Source organism: Echiichthys vipera (genome assembly GCF_963691815.1).
Source record: "Echiichthys vipera genome assembly, chromosome: 18".
NCBI classification, from domain to species: domain Eukaryota; kingdom Metazoa; phylum Chordata; class Actinopteri; order Perciformes; family Trachinidae; genus Echiichthys; species Echiichthys vipera.
This window is the reverse complement of record NC_139843.1, coordinates 16,336,833-16,358,952: the sequence shown is the minus strand read 5'-3', so window position 1 is coordinate 16,358,952 and position 22,120 is coordinate 16,336,833. Positions and strand designations below refer to the sequence as shown.

At 41.3% G+C, this 22,120-nt stretch overlaps 1 protein-coding gene across 1 annotated transcript in view; it reads right to left on the bottom strand.

Annotated features, from left to right (window-relative positions):
• Window positions 1–22,120, bottom strand: part of trrap (transformation/transcription domain-associated protein) — a gene marked incomplete at its 5' end in the record, with an annotated part of 80,390 nt that overhangs the window by 16,525 nt on the left and 41,745 nt on the right. The window contains 16 exon segments of the mRNA XM_083933385.1: window positions 2,243–2,404; window positions 4,314–4,515; window positions 6,540–6,640; window positions 8,581–8,727; window positions 8,861–8,979; window positions 9,652–9,847; window positions 12,555–12,746; window positions 15,058–15,193; window positions 15,990–16,102; window positions 16,441–16,578; window positions 17,004–17,291; window positions 18,726–18,845; window positions 19,240–19,386; window positions 19,561–19,740; window positions 19,930–20,143; window positions 21,686–21,807. Of these exon segments, the coding sequence (XP_083789511.1) occupies window positions 2,243–2,404; window positions 4,314–4,515; window positions 6,540–6,640; window positions 8,581–8,727; window positions 8,861–8,979; window positions 9,652–9,847; window positions 12,555–12,746; window positions 15,058–15,193; window positions 15,990–16,102; window positions 16,441–16,578; window positions 17,004–17,291; window positions 18,726–18,845; window positions 19,240–19,386; window positions 19,561–19,740; window positions 19,930–20,143; window positions 21,686–21,807 (2,577 nt within the window).

Below are 22,120 nucleotides of genomic sequence, written 5' to 3'. Positions count from 1 at the left end.
GAGTATTGTGCTGTAAAGGCAGCACCAAGGCAGTAGAGACAGATGGATTAACTAACTGGTGACAGCGACTGCTGCTGTTGTACAGCTTGGATGAAAAAATTATTAAATTGAACTACATCCTGGAAAAACAAGTTCTACTTCCTCGGTTGGTGAGCTAATGCAACTATGAAGAACCTTCAGCCACCACTGAAAGGTTTTAACTCTTTTGCTGCTAAAATAAAACAACATACATGTACATAGCAGTGCTTAATTCCCTGCTCAAACTTTGTTGTCATCTCGTGAAAATTTGCAGAATGTATAAATTACCAAGATCCTACACCTATATGGTATTCTGTAAATGTTTACACACCTTCACTTAATCTCTCATATTTTTTAGTTTTACAGTATATATTATTTTTACAGCAACAGTGAAAGTGATCGCCAGATATACATGTTGATATTCTTGCTGTTACTTGAAGTGAAATGCAATTAAATTTCATTCAATGTGCACTCTATGCATCTATGTGTATACCTGAATGACAAATAAAGTTATCTCTCTCTCCAAAATCTCTCTCTAAAAAGCTAATTTTTTGTGAATCTCCTTTTTCACAAATGCTCAAAAACCGAGAGAAGACAGATTAAGAGTCAGAGTCAGGAGTAACGCGAAGTAGGAGTTCTAAGTGGCAGCTACAGCAGCATTAAAGATGAAGAGAAAAAGAAGGCAGAGAGGAAGAGGAGTACCAGAGATCAGCCTGCTAATGGGAAGATAAGAAATGTCATATTTTGGCGAAGCCGAGGTGGGCTGAGGGAAGAGGGCGAGCCGTAGACGAGGCGGCAGCAAGGAAGGGTGGGAGACTGTGTGGAGAGGGGTGCTGAGATACTCTGTTAACTTCTGATTCATCTTCCCGCCTGCCCCCGGGCGCTTTTCTCCTCACCTTCATCAATATTTCAACATACGTTTTTTAAACATCCCGCCGCCACAGAGAAACTCTAAATAATTCAGGCGAGCGCAGAGACAAAGCCCACCATGCATTAAAATGTGATTTTCTCGCTACATAAAAAAGGAGATGAAAAAAAACGGGTGTCAACCTTTTACCCTTCAGTCATTACACGGTGACAAGGCAGACCAAAGGGAGGACTGGATCAGCATAGATCTATTCATATACACAAGGAAGGTACTCGTTAATGTGACTTAACTGTAAGAGGTTGCAACTTTGAAACTTCTAACAACCATGTGTCATGTTTAAATGTCCTCTAGATGGATAAAACAGCTAATAAGATTAGTGCGTTATATATAAAAAATCCAGGATAAAAACATCAATGCAAATGAATCCGTATGTTTCCACCACTGTGTTCATTTATTTAACAGCTAACTTGCACTAAGCCAGCTTGTTAATGAGCTTAACAACCAATCATCAGTGTGATGTGTCCTCTCTATCTACATGCTAAAAGAAGATGATTCCCAAAGTAATCATCACTTTGTCTGTCTTTCCATGATACTACATCAATCTCTTTCACTGCCCACTTGTATTCTAAAACCCTGTCTCTCCCCTCTATTCTCTTTATCCTCCTCTGCACTCTCTCTCATATCCTCTATTCAATATTCCTGCTCTGCTGAGAGGATGGCTGTTTGTTATAGCAGACTACTCTTTGAAGATCACCCTCTTCAAATTGTGCGGAAATAATACTCCATTAAGCAAAGCAAATTAGTCCTCGGTTTAATTACTATCTCTGTTCCCGCAGTGCGGATGCGTACGATATTAACTTTATAATCATTTCTTGAACAAATAATTTAAAAACCAATCCACCAGGGACTGGTGAAAAACAATAAATCTCTGTAAAAAATGGACAGTGAAAAAATCTTAATGCTTAATTTGGTAAATAGGAAGCAGGAGAGAGGCCACTTTGGCATGAATGCAGTTAATTTATCTTGATTAGAAAGACGTGCATGAGCACTAATGCACAAACACTGGCCAGATGTGCTGCCCCAAAAGGATAAAAGAAGCCAATTGAAAAAGAAAGGTGAATGACTGATGGGTGGAGCAGACATCCAGCTATGAAATTGGAAAACAAAGTGAAAAGGCAACAAGGGGAGGGGACAAACATCCAGTTAAATGGTAAGATAGTTTGACAAAGCTGTTGCCGTTGCTGACGTTTGTTTCCAATGATAAAGAGTTAAACACAGAGGCCAGGAGTATTTTGGCTTAAGCTCAATGAGGATCTAGATCTGGCTCTAGGATTGTGAGTTTTGTAAAGGCCTCACCTGACTGATTAAGTTGAGCAGAGGTTTGCCTTCTGAGCCAACCAGGCAGGTCAGGAGCTGCGGTATCCATGCCAACCACTGGATGGGCGGCACTCCAATGCAGTACTTGTCTACTGCATCTGCCAGGGTGTTCTTGTCATCAAAGCTGAGTAGCCACAACACCTACAGATGAAACAAGAACATAAAAATGTATTAAGGGGACAGGTACAAAAAGAAGCTAGAAACACACAACAAAATGCAATACTCAAGGCATTAAAATGTTCCAATAAAGTAAGTACTGTAAGACACCAAGTAGTAAGAGGTAGGGTCTCTATCATTAATCAGACTCGTGCTGCTTCCCTGGCTCTGTTCACAGCAGGAGAGGAGCTGCAGAGCAAAGAACGAGTCCATCTTGGCAATCATTACTATGATCAAAGCTGAGCCAATGTGGAGGTGATCTCACTTCCCCCAGTGTGCTCGTGTGTGCGTCTACATTATGATGAAGACATTAAGCCCACTCAGCCCCCAGGCTCTCTTCAGCGAGCCAACCCAGGTACACAAATTGTGTATAATTACTGATAATGACTGGTCATCTCACTTCACCCATCCGGACTAAGCCCTGCCAACCAGGCTTGGCAGCACAATACCAGGGTACTGGGGGGTGGCTGGTCACAAGAAGAACATCTAATTGGAATGTGAAGCTGGTAGCAGACACTATTAGGACAGATAATGATAGTAATGCCTAATGTAACACTGGATGTGGCAAGACCATATTTATTATTTATCCAGCCTGACACCTGGTCTTTTGCTCTATGTATAAGTCTCTCTAATTCTACACAATCTCAGCCACCTCCAGTCTATTAATAAATAACAAATAGAGAAAAAGATCCACTTTGTAAAATCGTTTTAACTACATCAAAAACATGTTGTTCTGTGATCACCTGTTTTAATGTTGCCACTGTTCTTGATATTGAGAACCACCTCACTTGTGTGGTAGAGCACAGTGCAGGTCTCAGTGCTTTAACTACTATAAGAGCAAACAGAGGTCTTTATTTTCTAACCTTTGGAAGGACTGGATGGGCTGCACTGAATAAGTGTGTGTATGTGTGTATGTGTGTGTGTAAGAAAGTGGGATGCTTGTTAGCAAGGAGTCTATCTCTGCCTCCCACACAGGGCTTACTCAACTGGTAAGTATGGTAGCATTGGTCTGACTGTTAGAGAGGTCAGTCCGTGTAGAGGGTCATGAGATTGGAGTATCAGGGGAGGCCATTAGTATGTTAACCCCCCGTGCCAGAGGATGGCCTTCACTCCACCATCGATCTGCCGTGGGAACCCATCCGCACAGTCTACTGCTGGACTGTAATCAATCAAATTACTACTCTCTGTACCTGTGGCAGAGTCTGAGAGGGGTAAAAAAAATAACGCCTTTCTTCTCATCGGCATCAATAATGTACATGCCTGATAGGGTCAGGGAAGCAGGGAATTAAAAGTGACTATGTAAAAGAAAAAAAAAGGTGTGATTGAGGCTACTGGTTTTATAAAAACAAGGTTTATGTCCAAGAGTGGTTGATGACTTGCTAGTTTCAAAGCAAACAAACCACAGAAAAAAAACATTTCACTCATAAATCTTCACCAACTGAGGACAAGAGATAAACAAACACCAGTGGTTATGTTGTCAGTATTAGGCTACAGCCACACTATTACTGAAACAATCTCTGTTGCTGAAAGAAGCCATGGCACAAGGAAAGGAACACCCACACAAGAAGGACGAAGTCACAAAAATATGGTCAGCCTACCTAACTGATAAGACTGTAAATGATGATACAGAGACCGTCAGTCAGAGGTTTCTGTTTCCACCCCTCCAGACAAAAACTCAACCACAGAGTTTGAAAACTAAAACGGGCTCAGCAGCATTTCCAAATGTCTCCTTTTTAGGGACTCAAAAATACCAAAAAAATGTGGATGCAAGGCGTAACGCAGCAAAAGATTAGTGTACTGGTGTGGGTGTAGCCTTAGCATTTCACAATAACTCTTCACATTTTGCCTACCACCCTTGAACACAAAAGCCCAACCTTCCCAGTTCCCTTATCACCTTTGCGAGGTATTTGCGGGACTTGCTCTCATTTTGGTGGCGGCAGGCGTGGAGGTAGCAGGTAATGGCGGAGACTCCCAAGTGGAGCTGGCGGTCCTTCACAAAGATGTTTTCCAGGTAGTCACCCCACATGGCCCAGGCCTTCACAAGGACATCATGCATCTGTACCGCTGCTGAAAAGGCCTTATTGGCCTCCTCTGACCTGGAACAAGAAGGGAGGGAAGGTGAAAAGCGTTACAGAGTGAGAGACAGACGAGAGAAGGGCAAATGACTAAAAAGAGGTAGCTGGAGGTGAAGGAGGAAGAAAGATTGAGTGAAAGGGACGTCGGGATGAAAAAATAGATATTAGAAGTGTGTGTATGTGTGTGTGTGTGTGTGTGTGTGTGTGTGTGTGTGTGTGTGTGTGTGTGTGTGTGTGTGTGTGTGTGTGGTGGGGGGGCAAAGAATAGGAGAAAGATGGGAGTGCGGGACACAGATTATGATGATCACATTCTGAATGATGTTATACACATCAATAAGCACCATATTTCATCTGCTGTAATCTTCAAGGCCTTTCCCCTCGGCATTACAGAGTAAGCATTTAACCCAACATGAATTAATGTCACCAAGGGTTCAGGCGTTTTGCTATATTGTAATACGAGTTGAACCCTACCTCATCATACTGTGCAGATCAATCCATGTAATACTGGGTGACATATGAGCTTAGCATCTTCCTATTTTATCAGAAATGACAGTGGCAGCAAGGTAAAAAACATCAGTGTAATGGCTATATTTATCTGCACACAAGTCATTCACCGTGAAGAGCAATCTGCCGGCTGATAAACTTGAGAATCCCTGGGATTATTATATTTTTTTTCCCTGGTACAGTCACACTTTGAGTAGTTGACTCAGTAACTGTTAAATAGCAGGCAGAGAAAAAAGATGTGGGGAATCTGAAAGGAGACCCTGCACCATTTCTGCTGACAGGGATATATATTCTGAATCATCAGCCATTTTCACCATGCCAAGCGGTTCCTAACCTCACGTTGGCACGCAGTCTGAATAATTGTTACACACCTTTCAGTCTTTGATCAATAAATAAGATGCAAGAGGTGCCCCAAGACGCACTACCCTGCAGTCAAACCGAGGAGACGGGCCTGTCAATGAAAAAGCCTTACTGAGCCACAGTTGGTAAATGGACCTCCATTTTAGGAGTGCATCCAAAACTACTCTCCCACTTACTTACAGTGACATGTCTTCCAAGCCAATCAATTAAATTGTGTTATTATAAAAGGCATTTTGGCATATGATTAAGAAATGGGAGCTTGATTGCTATGGGAGTCAGAGCCGAAGACCCTCCAGTAATACTTAATGGGGTTGCCGCAGTCACTTTGCCAGTGTTAAAGTACATTAACAGTTTCTACTACCCAGCTCAACAGGAGCACAGGCACCCGGCAGACTGTCAAATCTCTGACACCCGTTTAATTGAATGATCCCAAAATCCTTAGCACATATGGTTGCACTTGTACATACACACACACGCAGACTCTCCCAACCCCTAACCCCCACTCTGCTGTTAATTCCCCCCCGGTGTAGGGGAAACTTAATGATTGCAATAAACCCCACCGAGGTGGAGGCAAGTTCTGCTGATCCCAGAGATTCCTGCAAATTGCCTGGAGTTAATTATTGAGCTGCATATACATTTAATAAGCCTTCCTCAATTTGTATTTCACCCCTCAGGACGCCATGTCACGTCACAGATGACGGGTGAAAATGGGGGTGCTGAAGGGGAAAGGGTGTTGAAAAGTGCAGCTGTGGATACACAGGGTAAAGCACAGAGAGTTCAGTCGCACACTCCGCAGGCAACACCTGCAGCAACAAACAAATTACTGACACTGTCATAAACTGATGACACAGATTTACATTAACATCTAAGCCCCATCACTGGGGTTACCTAGTAACATAATCTCAGAGGTGCGCCACTTTGATGCGCGAAGTGCTGATTAAAAATGACTGTCATTCCCTGACAGGATAAAACACCTACGCAGGGTTAAGGGACTGCTCATACTGCTTGGTGCCGATGTGATGATGAACAAAAGCATGACGATGACAGAAAGACAGATTCATATTGTTACAGAAAAAAACAAAAAGATGAAAGAAGCCAATCTAAAGTTGGAAAAACTAACAAAAGTAACAAAGCTGGAAAGGCAGTCAAGGAGCACACAGCTGGAGCATTGATGGACATACTTGTTGATTTGAGCCAGGAACATGCCCTTCAGAGCGTAGAACTCGGCAGTCATCTCCTTGGTGAAATACTTCAGGTTGGTGGATTCTATCACCTCCAAACCCTAACAGAAAAGGACGTGAACAACAAAGGTTTAACTTTGAACCAAACTGCAGTAAAGAAACTTTCATTGTCGCTAGGGAGGAGTCGCAGAAAAGATACCACTATGTTCTGTTTTAGGCAGAGCCATAATCACAGGTGAAAAACAAACAAACTGCTCGGTGTTCATTAAGAAGTAAGAAAAGAGGCGTTAAGGGAACTAAACTTCCATTATGGTGAGCCTCTGATTAGGTGTCCCCTATGTACTGCTGTGACAAACGATGTGTAGCGGGAGAGAGAGACAGAGAGAACCAGAGGAGATGAGATAGAAGAGCCAGAGAGCGAGCGCGAGAGAGAGAGAGCGAGTGCAAGAGAGAGAGACAGCGAGTGCAAGAGAGAGAGAGAGCGCGAGCGCAAGAAAGAGAAAGAGAAAGAGAAAGAGAAAGAGAAAGAGAAAGAGAGAGAGAGAGAGAGAGAGAGAGAGAGAGAGAGAGAGAGAGAGAGAGAGAGAGAGAGAGAGAGAGAGAGAGAGAGAGAAAGAGTGTCTACTGGCACTTTTAATGACTTGTGGTGTGCTGAACTGCTTCTATTAATCAGAGTACTCCATGGGCTTAAGAGCAAGCTCCTGAGTTACACTCTCTTATAAGTCTCCCTGCTATAACTTGTCACCTAGAGCAACCCCAAACACTTCTCTCTCTTGCTACTTTTCCCACCAGAAGTACCGCTAACTATGCCCCCAGCTACTGGGAGCAGGAAAAACCAAAGTCCTTAAATCACACTAAATGTATCAATTGTGTTGTTCTTCAGTAGAGGCTGGCTTATTTCAAACTGGAGCATGCATTACTACAGTCTAAATGTTTTGCACCTGTGCTGCATTATTACCCCGGTGCTACTTGGGTGCAATATATTTATCGTGTATTGATCCTTTGTACAAATTAAATTATTTGGGCTCTTTCTCAGAAGTGAGTTATGTTATGTATAAGCCACAGAAACCAAGAGATGATAAACACATTTGTTAACACACAAACTTTAATACATGTAATGTATTATTAATTACTGGCAGAGTTCTACCCAACAGTCCAGTATTGAGATTACACCAATTACCTGCAACTATTGTTTATGGGGATGCTTCACTTTACTCTTACTGCTACTTTCTAAAAAGAAAAAACTACAAAACAGTTTCCAAAACATTTGGGATGCTGGGAAAAATGTAAATAGAAGCAAAATGTAATGATTTGCAAAATATTGAAACTCCTTAGTTAACTGAAAATAGAAGGACAACATATCAAATGTTAAAACTGAGAAATGTCTTTTTTTTTCTTTTTAATTATATGCTCATTTTGAATTTTTGATTTAATGCCAGCTAAAAGAAAACATGGTGGAACCTCTCACAATCAATTAGGTTAACTAGCAACATGTTAGTAACATGATTGTGTATAAAAAAGAGCATCCCAGAGTCTGAGAACAATGCCAAACCACATTCTTTACATATTCTTTAAAACGGCAAGGCTCTGCAGTATAAGAGTTTGGGTGCTAAACCGGCCTCCTGCAGTCCCAATCCGTCACCCCATTGTTGTATTACATCAAGCGTGAATAGGAAAACATTCCACTTTGAAAATGACAGCAGTTTGTCTCCTCAGTTCCCAAACACTTACAGAGTGTAAACAGAAGAGGTGATGCAACAGAGTGGTGAACATGACCCTGCCCCAACTGTTTTGAAACAGGTTGCTGGCTTCAAATTCTAAATGAGGATTTATATATATTTATATATTTGAAATATTGTCTTTGTGCTATTTTCAATTATATATGGGATTTTGCAAATCATTGCATTCAGTTTTTATTTCGATTTTTACACAGCATCCCAACTGTTTTGGAAAAAGGGTTGTATGTTTTCATTAGTTAAAGAACCAGGTAGGTTTATGCTTGAATATATATAATATAAGAGAACTTCACATTTCATCTTACCTGCATGCACTCATTCTTGCCCATGACGCCAGCCAGCTGCAAATAACATTTGACCTGCTGTCTGATCTTCTGGAAGCAGTCAACAATGGGCACTGTGGGAATGGTATGGATACGACTCAGAATGTCCAGAGCCACATTCACCAAACCCTGTGGAGACAACAGTGAGGTGGCTTCACGAACACAATCAAAAAGGTTGAAGGAATCTGAGAAAAATAAATATTGAACTTATTGATTATTGATTTCGATGTAAGTAAACAGGCTCATAAGCCTAAACCAGTACCTGTTTGCGTCCTATCTTGCCGTACTGAATGATAGCAGAAGCCGAGGCATGAACTCCCAACATGGCATTGTTGTTGTTTGGATCATGTTGTGTGTTTGTTTCATATGCCGTCACTATGGCTGTGGGCAGAGACAAAACATTAATGAACACACTGCAAAGAGCAGAATTAACTTTGGGAAATCTTCTAGCACTCTGAAAGCTATGCTGTCATAATGCAGAGGAGGGCACTGGGGACACAAAACGTATTGAACAGTAAATGGGCCATGGCGATGAATTTCATCGAGAAAATTCCATTTCACTTTAACATAAGTTTGAAGGCTGTCACGTATAAATGAAGTGTATTTTATTGGCATGGTGCTGCAGAACCAGCGCTATCATAATTTCAGCGCCTCACAGTGTGAGTTGGAGCTCAACTTGCTTGAGACATCACATTTTGCAGTGGCTGCCTCTCTGAATGGTTTCAAAGTCACTGCGGGAGAGAGCACTGAGTAAGGTAAATGTGAGAGAGAGAGAGAGAGAGAGAGAGAGAGAGAGAGAGAGAGAGAGAGAGAGAGAGAGAGAGAGAGAGAGAGAGAGAGAGAGAGAGACAGAACGAGCGATAGAGACAGAGAGAGACGGAGAGAGCGAGAGAGAGAGACAGAGAGAGACAGAGAGAGAGACAGAGAGAGAGAGAGAGAGAGAGAGCTTTGGCGAATGCGTAAAAAAGTCATGCATAAGAACATAACTGTGTTTCGATATCACTGGTCTTATGCTTAGGGACAGTACTGGTTGTGTCAGATTGTGCGTCATACCTTGGTAGTGGTGCTGGCGCCACATGAAGATGCTGCTCCAGTGCGACAGGTCATCAGAAACAATGGGCAGTCGGTTCCTCCAGGTTTTCACTACAGTCTTCATGTCGTGGAGGCTGGTGTTGCGGCCCAGGTTAGCTGGCTGAAGCCCTGCATTAATTTGGGCTGCTTCTTGCAGCTCAATGATCTGTTGTGCCGCCTGGGGGGAAGTTAGAAGTAAGAATCAGCTGGATCTTTTTGTATTTTTAAGTATCCTGAGCATCTTGACCACACTTGACTCTTTGGCTCCAACTTTAAACTTGCAAAGTGGCAGATCTGAAGATATCGGAAATGTTTCTTAAGATTGCAATGGTTAAGATTTTTTTTTTTTACAGTGAACGTGTTCCCAGACCTGCTTCAAAGATTTGATCCAGACAGTGGACCAGCTGCACTTGAGCTTGTCAATATTTTGTCAACAGATCTCAACAAATGTATGCTACAAGCCAATTCCTGCTTAGTTTGCACTGCATTACACGCATTGTGTCCATCTGTCCATCAGTGAATGGTCACTTGTTTAAAGTATCTCATGTAAATTGTTTTCCGTTTGCATTGTGATGATGCTCTAGAACCAAACAAATTTTAAGCTTTGTTGCCTGTAGGTTGTTTTGTATGTAAGCCCTGAGTGAGTGAGATTTTTTTCCTGAATTTCTAATTGAAATAGTTTTCTCTCCTGTTTATAACTTAAAATCGTGTGAAGAAAAAAGTTTTGCCAGACAAATGCTTTTTTTGTCAGCATACTTTTTAGTGTTTAAAAAAATAAAAAAATAAAAAAAAGAAAGGATCCTGACAAAAACAAATAGGCTTGTTCTTAAATCATAAACACAGAACAGAAAACATTTTGACATTGGCATACTAAGTGAGCCATTAGAAAGTCTCCCCCATAATTTTTTGTCAGAACTTCGCTAAAGTATTCAAATTATTCGATAAGAAATAGAAGGTAAGGGAGGAGGATCAGAAGAACAAGAACAAGCAGATAGGGTGACAACATGGATATGAGGTAGAGATGGAGATCAGGATCTAACTAAAGGTAGGTGGGATGATGGTGAATGGCTAACGGCTAGTCAGACTTAAGACAGATGTCTAAATGCATCCAAACCTTTTAGATTTAAAAAAAGTCTAAAATGTCTAGACTTATCAAGCAGCAAATTTACTGTGAGACTGGTCTAATACTAAAGACCAGAAAATCTTTGAAATGACTATAAGGTAAAGACATCAAGAGTGAAAAAACATTAAAGATGAAATGATAGAAAGAAGACCGATACTGTTATTATAGGGCTTTGAGAGATATGAAGACAAAAGACAATTCTGGGGTGGCCCTCCTTCAGGTCACTGGCTTAAGACTCATACTCAACAATCCCAGAGGCTGAAATCCTCAACAAATGAGATGGATTAAAGTGGCCAAACACATTAACCTCCCCGGACAGCTATACCTGAAGATCTGTAAAATAACCCTGAGAAAAAGGGCCTTCTTCTTATAGCCTCTTGTAACAAAACATAAACACACATTATTGCTGATGTTAGCAGTTTGATGGATAATTTTAGGCCAATTTGATTAAATAATTCAAAGTCAAAAATCGGGGTAACAGTAACGGAAACAAAAAAAAAGCATTTTTGCATTACAAATACAATCTAGCAAAATGTATTTTATGGCACTAAAATAATTGAGGGGAAAGTCGTCCTTCATTACTTCAATGGCTAACCTGGTCCGATATGGCCCAGAAAAAAAGGACAAGGAGATGGGAAAATGATAAGCGAGGGCTTCTATCTCATTCCATGAAAAAAAAAAGCCTCATTGATTGGCCCAAAGCCGCTTTGTGAACATATAATCAATCATTCCATTATAACTACTCATCAATCAATATTAATGCCAACCCTCATAATCGATAGTGTGGGTAATAATCCATTGATCGTGAGTCACTGCTAAGAGCTGGGATTTGGTGATAACTTGATTCAAATGGCCTGTCGCGTATTTGCAGAGTCTGTGCTTCTCATTCTCTGAGGCGCATGGAGTCGTGAATGTGAGATATAGAGTTTGGAATGGAGATTTACAACAGGCCGCTTGGCTGGGTAGAGGAATAAATAGCTTGTTTTCCCTCGGCTAGGGTAAATAATTGGACTGCACATATGCGAGCACATGCACACCAAAAAAACACGCGCACACAATAACAAAGAACGTAGTCACCCAATTCAAATACCCATTTTGAAAAGATAAATGTAGTGAATCAGAGCTGTGCTGAAGACTTAACCCCCCCGCTCCGAAGTCAAATCTCCCAAAACAAAATAAATTAGGCAATACAATATTTTTCACAATTATCTGTTAATATCAGCTGATGGCCCATTTCTAACCTTCATTCAGACCGTCCCATTCATCATGTAAATGTAATTCTGCTGCAGGTATTTAATCAAATGGTATCTGATGGCAGGGAAGTAATTACAGCCATTCTAAACTAACTCTCTTTCTTTCCTCCTCTTCTTCTTCTCTCTCTGTCCTTTTCTCCTCATGTATCCCATTCTATTCACTTTACCTTTTTCAATTTTCTCCTTCCCCTTTTTCATCTTTGGCCTTGTCTATTGTAATCTCTCATGGTGGAATCAAAGAGGCTTAAAGGCTTTTTGATTTTTTTTTTTTAATCATCTATCTCAATTGTACAAAATGGAGTGAGAGAGGGCGATAGAGGCCATTATCCAGCGACTCCACAGCGTCTCAAGGCTACCGATGATCTCTTGACATGCATGTCTCCCAAGTGCTTATCACAATAAACTGACTTCCCTTTACTACTCGTCCTGGCCTCCTGACTACTGTGTAAGTCTAAATGGAGCCTTTCCACAGAAAAAAAAAAAAATGTCCATGCATATTATACACTGACCTGCAGCAACGGCGTGTGCACGTGGGAAACAATGTGAGGCAACCTCCTCCACTCGCGGATGGCTAGGCTGGAGGCCATCTCCACTAGCCGCTCTATGAAGTTGAGTTGCTGCTCCTCTGGGTGGCAGATGGCCAGGTAGCCACGGTGCATGTTCACCTTCCACGCCATCTCCTTAGGACAGCTCAGCTCCACCTGGAGATTCAGACAGAATTTCCATTTCCATGTTTCACAACAAATGTATACTAGCAAAAGACGGTGGCTATTAAATCGAACTGTCCATATATGTGTGTGGGTGTATGTGTATATATATATATATATATTTTTTTTTTAAATAGGTAAGCTTTGTTTTTTTTGAAAACTAACACACCACTATCAGATTAATTGGAGTGTCTTGGTATAACTAAAACAAAAAGATGAGATTGTGGTGGAGGCTCAGTCTCACGACAGCAGGGGTTTTAGTAGCTGTCGTTCTCAAATGTTCTGTCACATATCAAAATGATTCACAAGTACACTGCTGCTGTTGAAAATGTGAGTTTTGCTAGTTTATATTCATCTGAAGAGCATAAATGACTTGTAATTTGTTTCTCTCATCAGTCTTTTACTTAGTCGACCATCTGCCGTCTCCAGGAAATCAAGCTTTACTTGAGTTTGCACTGGAAATAGCTTAATGTTATCTGCTTTTTTATCTTGTGAAACAATCCACCAGTTTTCCTGCAAAATCCACACAGGTACCACAGAATAAAATGCAGATAAGAAAAAAAAAGAGAGAGAGAAGACTGCCTTTCCCCTCAATACATACCTTGTTCGGGGTAATAATACACATTTTTTTAATTATCTTTGTTCTTAGGTTCTATAACTATGTTATGCCAGGACACATGAGCAGTATGTCAAAACTGTATACTTTTGGGAAAAGCTGACTGGCACAATGACAGATGGCAGCCTTTAGCTGCAGCTCAAGAGATGAATTCAAGAATAAGCACTTAAATAAATGTGGAATTGATGACATATTCTCTAGAATCAAGACATATTTTGTATAAGCTGCGCGCTCTTTTCCTGTATGCTTGTCCTTATGATTAAAGCTGAATAGTGCACACTCTTCACACAGTGTTGAGAGTGTGGTGGTTTTAATTAAATGAAAACATCTGAGGGGAAAGGGCCTATGATGCTTTCCTTGCATAATTTAGTACGAACACACAACAATACTGTTTCCAATTCATTTTCTGAATGGTTTCAGCAGGACTTTTGTACTAATGACTAATCAACCTGACGAGTCAGACACAGAGGCGGAGGAGAGGAAAAGGCTATTGATTAAAACGCAGAGTGCATTAACACTAAACAAACAATAGCCCTGGGGACCCGCTACGTCAACCCTGTAGTTTTGCTATTGTGTGTTTTTTTTAAGTGGGTGAAAGAGGTAAAGTGAAAATAGCAAGAGAATAAGAAAGCATAGGTGTGTATTTGTGTATGCTCTTCCGATGTTGGGAGAAAATTACAGTAATCAGTCAGAGCGCACTTATCAGGGGTGACGTTTGATGAATATCCTGGTGACAGGGCGGCCCTTATCAAGAGCTAGCTTTAATTGAAAGTGGGGACATTTGGACTTGAGCTGGTGAGCGGTACGCAGGCAGGTAACTGAAAGCCTTGCTCCTCTCTCCTCCACCATAAAACAAATCACCCTGCAGCAGATGCCGGGGTAATTATTCACACACGCAGCTGTCGTAAATATTTGCTGCTAAAACCGGAGCTGAAGTGGAAGTACAGAGGGTAGTAATAACAAAAAGAAAACCAAGTGAAGAAGAGAAGTTGGAGAAAAAAAGAAGGAGAAATGGGGGGACAGAAGAAGGAAGGAAGGAAACACAGAAGAAGGGATAGAGCGTAGTTGGTGCTGCCATCCAGACAATTTAATTAGGTGTCACCTTAGGACGGAGCGGCTCAATGTATTGGTTCCAAGTCTCCTTGAAAGAGCAAAGCAGGAGTATTTGTTATATGTCAGGTACTATCACGCGCTCGCCACCCGTCTACACATTGTTTCAGGAAACATGAAGCCAATAAATTAACAGAGCAAACAGCTGAACTGCATTTCCACAGCTTTATGGCCAGCTCTCTCTCATTCGCCCGGGGGGGGAGGGGGGGTGTTGAGGAAGAACCAGACGGTCCCAAGATCAAGTCACACTAAACACGAGGCCTGTGCTTAATATACACCACTGTACCGGAAACCAGGAATAAAATGCAAAAAAAGTATAGTCAAGTCTCTGGTTCAATGAGTTCACGGCTACAGGCTCCACTGCGTCTGTCATTGTGTTAGCGAGAACTTGTGGTTAGAGTTTCTATTTTCTGTCAAACTGTTAGGAGTTATTGCAACCCTTGGGAGACAGTGAGAGCACAGTGAGAGCACTCCTGTGTGTGTGTGTGTGTGTGTGTGTGTGTGTGTGTGTGTGTGTGTGTGTGTGTAAAGATCCATACATGAATACATTTTTGTACATGGTGACTGCGCAATCCTTACCTGTACCAGAGCCTCCTTCATGGCAGCCCAATTGGAAACTCTCCAAGCACACTCGAGCATGAGATAAGGGTTTGAGTGGCCTTTAGACTGGCCATATTCTGTCAAAGGTTCCCACTGGTTCAATTCCTTAGAACAGCTGGACATGAAGGCAAGGGAGATGAAATGTTTAGGCAACTTTAAACCGATTATGTTTTTAAGTGTGCTACAGCTGAGCTTAACAACATTTTAGCAATCAAATGTACCCTTCGTATTGGAGCGGTCACTGTGGGAGCATTGCCTGGATAATAATCCACTGATAATGATTTTAGGTTTTTAAAATACCTTCTGGGTTTTTCACATTTACATAGGCCCCTTGGGGTTACTTAGTCTCACCCATTTTAATTTTATGAATGATTTGCATGGTAAAATACACCAAATATTGGACCCTATTTAACAATAATGGGTTTTTAACTGGCAGGCATACAGCTGGGAGCCATTTGGTTCTGCAGGGAGGCGTGGTGGTCATCCTAGATTGTGGCAGGTTATGGGAAGCTATTTAATTCAGATATATCACAAAGAAAGTGGACTTGATGGAAATTCCCTGCTGACTTATACATATTTTCCTTCCAACAGCAACTATCCCGTATCCATATATGAACAAAAATGATATTTGGGGCGTGCAAAGAAAAAGGTGAAATAGACAGACTCATAAAGGAAAAACATGCATATACAGAAATTAAGTTTGTTCAATATATTCTTCCAATATTGGATACTGGCTGCCCAGCTGTATAATTTGTGTGATGAATTGAATCAATGTAATCTGGTTTGCACAATCAATGGCGCACAGTGTATATATATGAAGGTATTAAAATAAAAATCCACTATGGTTTTGTGCTCTGCCGGCTCTCTTGATGTGAAACACAAGACTGCCCTCTGGGATCCAGACATCTCACCGTATCCAGTGGTCCTCCCAGAGCTGGTACTCAGGGAAGATGGCTGGGGAGACGTTGCTCCTCTCATGCTCTTTTCTAGCCTTCTCCATGGCTTTCTCGTAGCTCTCTTGGGCCTGAACAGAGACATGCAAAATTAAAATACAAGCTCTTTGAGGCTAATGCAGTGATTATTAGTGCAGCCTGCCTGCCTTGGTGCAACATGCTGCAATTTTTTTTCTTTATCCTCATTGATATTAATGGGGTCGACATAAGATTAGAAACACCTCTCAGCAAAATGCAATATAATTTTACAGCACCACAAATTACAGCTCATAAAGTTAAATAACACCTTCACAGAGTTAGGATTTATTTGCAGGGCGGTGAACCCAATAAACTGGCAACAGTGTATACTAAGTAAGATTACACATGCATTTTAAAGTGGCCAGTGGTTTCCCTTCAAACTTTCTCTCACCTGTTCAAAGAATCCATGCTGCTCGTAGGCAATGGCTGTGGCCGTCTCAGGAAACTTGCACCTCTTCTGCCACAGGCCGGCCCACATGTCCTCCTCTTGGAGGAGAGAGTACAGCTCTGCTAGGGAGTCCAAAATCTCCTATTGACAAGTAAAACAACACTTGGGTGGCAGCAGAACAAATTGAAACATCTGCAGTGATCAATCTGTTAATTAAACGGGAGCGGCTTTGCTAATGAGTCTTGTTCGAACAGGGTAAGAGGCAGGTTTGCCAACTTTAAACTGAGGCGGCAACACATGACAAATATATCTCCAGATCCTCCACTGTGGAAGAGAACAATGAATAAAAAAAGAACAGCAGCACTTTTATGAAGCCAGCCCTAAAATAGTTGTTTTAGTATGTTGGCCTCGGGTGTCACATGATGATGTATTCCGTTTTGATTTCTTTAATTTCCTGATACATTAAGTCCTGGAGGAAATACTACATTGTATGAAGGCCGTTAATTAGTAAATATTGGAGTGGAAATTAGACAAGATAAAAAAGATCTTTGATTATGTCAATTTACCTGTTGAGGTGGTGTTATGCTCTCCTGCTCGTAGAACTCTGTGCTCTGCTTGGGTTTGCTGTGTAGGCTGAGGCCCTTTTCAAAGGCTTGTTGCTCCAGCATCAACGTGGAGCGTAGCCAGAGGTTATGGGTCTTGCCCAAGTACTTCAGCACACAGGGACGGATAGGAATAGGAGGCACACACTGGGACATGGCCTCAACAAAGCAGTTTAGGGCGCTGGGCTGACAGTCCCTCTGGGCCTGGTGGCTGCCACTGCACAGGAAAGGGCTCATTTCTCCTGACAAAGCCTGGGGAGGGGAGAGAGAGCTTGTCAACTACCCAGTTTCACTTAAGTGGCAGTGCACTGATATAGCTTATTGATAAAGGCATTTTGTTGCATATATTGGATGCAACATGAGGCCTTTTCCAGTAACAGAAGGCTGTTCAGAAACAGGAAAAGAGAGGTAAGTGAAAACAGGTAAGATGACTAGGAAGGGACGAATGACAAATTGTATGCAGAAGAACAAACATGATCATTTAGACACTGGAAGTATGTTAATATCCTAAAGAAAAAAAAACCTAATTTGTCTTGTGTGGTTACAACTATAATCCAGTTATTTTCCAGTTATTAATGCAGACTATTTAGCACTTGTAATGTGATTTATAAGGTAATGGAAAAAAAGCATTATTTGCTTGTTGGAACTGCACAGGGCAACTCTATGGAATCTGAGCCTCTCAGGACGGCCACATTTGGACAGAATCGGCTTTGAGTGTGACCGTGAAGTTTGTGCTCTGATAATCATGACTGACACACACTCAGTAATAAATTATGTATTGGTAATGAATATAACTCTACTGCCCATGGACAGCATGAGATAATTAATGCCTTCGTGGTCACTTTAATTAGGCTGGTGGAAGAGAAGGCCAATATGTCAAATTCCTTCCTAAGAAGAATACGCTTTTCTATCCTTCCCATGTAATAATCCCCCCAGAGATATAAAGCCTGAGCACCAGGCAGTGATCTCTCTGTTTTCACCATAAATTGATATGGTGTAATGGCGGCTCGAAACGCAGAGCCGAGGCAGGCCTCAGAATAAACATGTGACATATTTGTGACTTCATGCCCGTCACAGGTAGAAAATAATCGCTATCTTTCTAATGATTGCATCTTTCAGATTTTTAAAAGCTCAATCACTTTAAATCAAGGCCTTTGAACAAGTCACACACTAACACTCTCTCACACTTTCCATATCTAGCATAAATGAATCTGTTCCTCATTAAGTAGAATTATACATTTTGAGACAGAACTAAGATGACCAAGGTCAGAGTTATTGTCTGCTTGCATCAAGGATAAGATACAAAAAAATATATAATACTAGATGAGGATATATGTGTTTGTATATAAAAAAGTAGAGGCATACTGTATGGTTTCTTACAGGATGCAAGCTGTGTCATGCAAATGTAAAATATTTTAGTTGCAAAATGATATCAAACATTTCCCCACAAAGCTGAAAGGACATTCTGTTGTTGCCGATACTAAGAACATTATCAGGAAAGTGATGAAGAAGCATGTGATTCTTTACCTTATTGAATATTCACAATATTTTAAAATATGATAATTTGGTTACACATATAACCTCAAACATCCGCATACTTCTACCGTACTCCTAGCAATGCTAAAATATACAACATGCTTTCCTGCTCTGGGTGTAACTAGATAGAGGCCAGGAAGTTATACTCACATGCTGCTGCCTGTCAGAGAGGATCTTCCAGAGGCGAGGGAAGAGCTGGACCCACGTCCTCTCAGCCAAGGGTGTTGAGATGTGACAAAGCTGGACCAGAGCGTTCAGAAGTGCCCCCGTCTAACACAGAGCAGAGAAGAAAAAAATGACAGCTGCTCACTCAGCAAGGCAGTGGTTTCAGAGAGATTGTCTGATTTACTATCCTACTGTTTGATTATATGTAGTCGACGGATGTTCCATGCCAAAACAAGTTCCCTTATTTTACAGCTAGAATAAAACTAGCAGGGCTCTGTATTATGAAAAATGTATGCACAGGATAAATGAGGGAAAATATATTAAGCATAAAATGAAGTTAAATAACTTCGACATTCTCTAATTTTGCTAGTAGTAGCCCCTGGGTAATATGGGTAATTCTAAGAACCCCCCCAGCTTTGTCAAAATTAAATCAGTTTTGTCAACCCCTCAGTACACCGTAGGACACAGTACATGCTGGTTGCAGAAAAGCCATTCTCACCTTGACCTCCCGTAGTGAGTCAAGAAACTTGTCATGGCGGTTTGTCAGCATGTGCAGTTGGTTGCCTGCATCTCTTTCAGCCTGCTCCTTAGTCTTTGGGATGGCTGTCTGGTCACCTGGTGCTAACTCTATGTCTATCTCCACATCCTGCCAGAGAAGAGAAGAAAACAATTATCTTTTTGGAGGGCTTTGACTGCCAAGAAGCAATGCTTTAATTTTTTTCTCTAATGGGAAGATAATGTTCTATTTTATGTCAGAGAGCATGCCTCTTGACAAATTGTGGCGTGTGTGTGTTTGTTTGTTTGTCCGTTTGTGTCCCACCTCTTCCTTAGTCTCACTGTTCTCTCTCTCCCGCGGCTCCTGCTTGACATGCGTTGCCATGGCAAAGGCGGCGCGGTCATGGCTGTCAGCGAGGTTGATGACGTTAGTGATAGAGGGCAGCATGGATCCCTGGCAGCTGGTGCCGATGATGGTGTTTCGCTCACACACTGCCAGCAGAAGCTAACAAGCATGATAAATGCAAAGATCAGTGATAGTAAATGACATGATAACTGACGGACATGACAAGAGGGTAGCTGAAACTAAAAAATAAAAATAAAAAAAGGCCTTTATGAATAAAAAAAATGCATTATTGTTGGATGTTGGATAAAGGGCTTGAAAGGGAAAGATCAGAGGCAGCACTCTTTTTACCTCTATGCACTGTTTGATCCAGAAGTGACTGCCCATGGCCTCCCAGTTCTGAGAGCAGCAGATGTAGAGCAGCCTCTCATAGACCCGCCGCTTCATAGAGGCGTCAAACACCTCAAAGAACTTAGCTCTGATCAGTGGCTGAGTGCAGCGGAGCCCTGAGAGGAAGGCTGGCTCCAACTTGGATGTGATGTCACTTCCTGAAAGGCTCTCATCTCTGAATAAAGTGATAGACAAAAGATGTATTTGACAAAGCCTGCATGCTGGCTCTTACCCATTTAACCTGCATAATTCATGAAGGCAGAACACTGACATATTGATGATAATAAAACACTGAATCCACTCAGTAATCTGTCGCCGTTAAAAGTGTTCACTTAATTGATGCAAGAAACAAAACTACAATAAGACAATTGTGAAAACAAAACAATACACTTGCTGGAATACTGGATACTGGCTGGATACTTTCTTGTTTTTCTTTTTTAAAAAGAAGAGTTTTTTGTAAACTGCATTTGTAAATGAATGATATTACCAAATATGATTATGTTTTTGTTTATTCATTCACTTTTATAAATGTCTAAGTAAATAAATAAAACCAAAATACAATAACATTTAACATTTAACTGCAAATACTACTAATAACCCCATTATAACCCTGTTTGGGATAAAGGGGTTATCTACAAATATAACAGACAGGTAAGATTCCAAACATATTACACATTAACTCATAGCAACATCCAAACGCTAGGTGCCAGCATGTTTAACCAGCTGTGTCATGCAATACTGAGGATCACTGAAGCGAGTGGAGATGGCAGTTAACACTGAATATTCGGTGAAGTTAAGCATCTTTTGATGTGGATACTCCACTGTTGGTAAAGTACAAACCGCCGTGCATTTAACACTTAAATAACAAATGTCGTAATTTCTACATCGTCTTGCTGCACTAAATGGGCCTCATGGGAATGATTCATATAACAGAAGAAAGAGAAAGAGAAGGTGGGAGAGAATTAAAAAAAAAAAAAAAACACAGGCAAGGCCTTTACAGCTGCATATTGCCCCTATTTGCGCCATTCTCTTAATGACACATTGTTTGCGCACAGCTGGTTTATCATTCCATTATCATTACGTGTTGTCCATCATGGCTTTACTGCTCATTTTAAATCCTTTGACAAGAAGAGCAGATGGGGTGGTGGGACACAGGGTACATTTGGCTGATTAAATGTGTATGTGTGTAAAACAGAAAGACAAAGAGAGTCAGGTTTGATGAATAGCAGGCAGTAGGACAGTCTCTCCCCTCTGGCCCCCACCTGCTGTGTGTCCTGTCAGGATTGGGCTGAGTCCTGACACTACTGTAGCGTTGTGAAAGACCCTGGCACGTTATCCGTCTCCATCACTACCTGCTGTCTTTCTGACCCCATGTACAATGCCACATTCCTATCCTCCAACATTTTTTCTATTTACAGCTTCATCTATTAATTCATTCCTTTGCTTCCATGTACCAACTGACTCTCACCATTTCCATCAATCTACCATGATTATTCCCCATCTTTATTTAAAAAAAAAAAAAAAAAAGCTAAATGGTATACTGCTCATGCTTTAAACCCCCTCCTCATATCCATTTTATGTTTCTCCTTGACACAACCTCCCGTGCCTTTCCCCGCGTGAACCTCCCGACCTTCATACCTCCTTTTAAGATGGATGCAAGTGCGGCGCGGCGGCAGCGGCATGGCCATTTGGCCATGTGATGAATGGCGGTAATTACCTGTAGACGTAATTAACGAGGTCCAGGAACTGGGCGTTTAACTCAAGTTCATCGGGGAAACGCTTCTCTATGTAGGTCATCATCTTCACCAGCAAGATGGACTTCTCGCGTAGGTTTGGCATCTGCAGAGAGAAAAGAGGGATGTCGGATGGAAAGGAGAGATAGAGGAAAAAGGTGTTATGAAAATCAAACAGACGGAGGGAAGGAAGAGGGGAGAAAATAGTAAATAAAAAAACACAGAAAATCTATTCCATTTTGTTCTTGTAATTGCATCTCTCTGTCCAGCTCAGCCTTTTACTTTGTGCTGTCCTTCTACAGCTTAAAAAGAAAATAGAGACAAAACACAACTCTGTGGGTATTATGTTAATGTTAAACTCACTGGGTTTAGAAAATGTGCTTAGCTTGTTGTTTGGCCAAAGGTTTCACACCTTATAA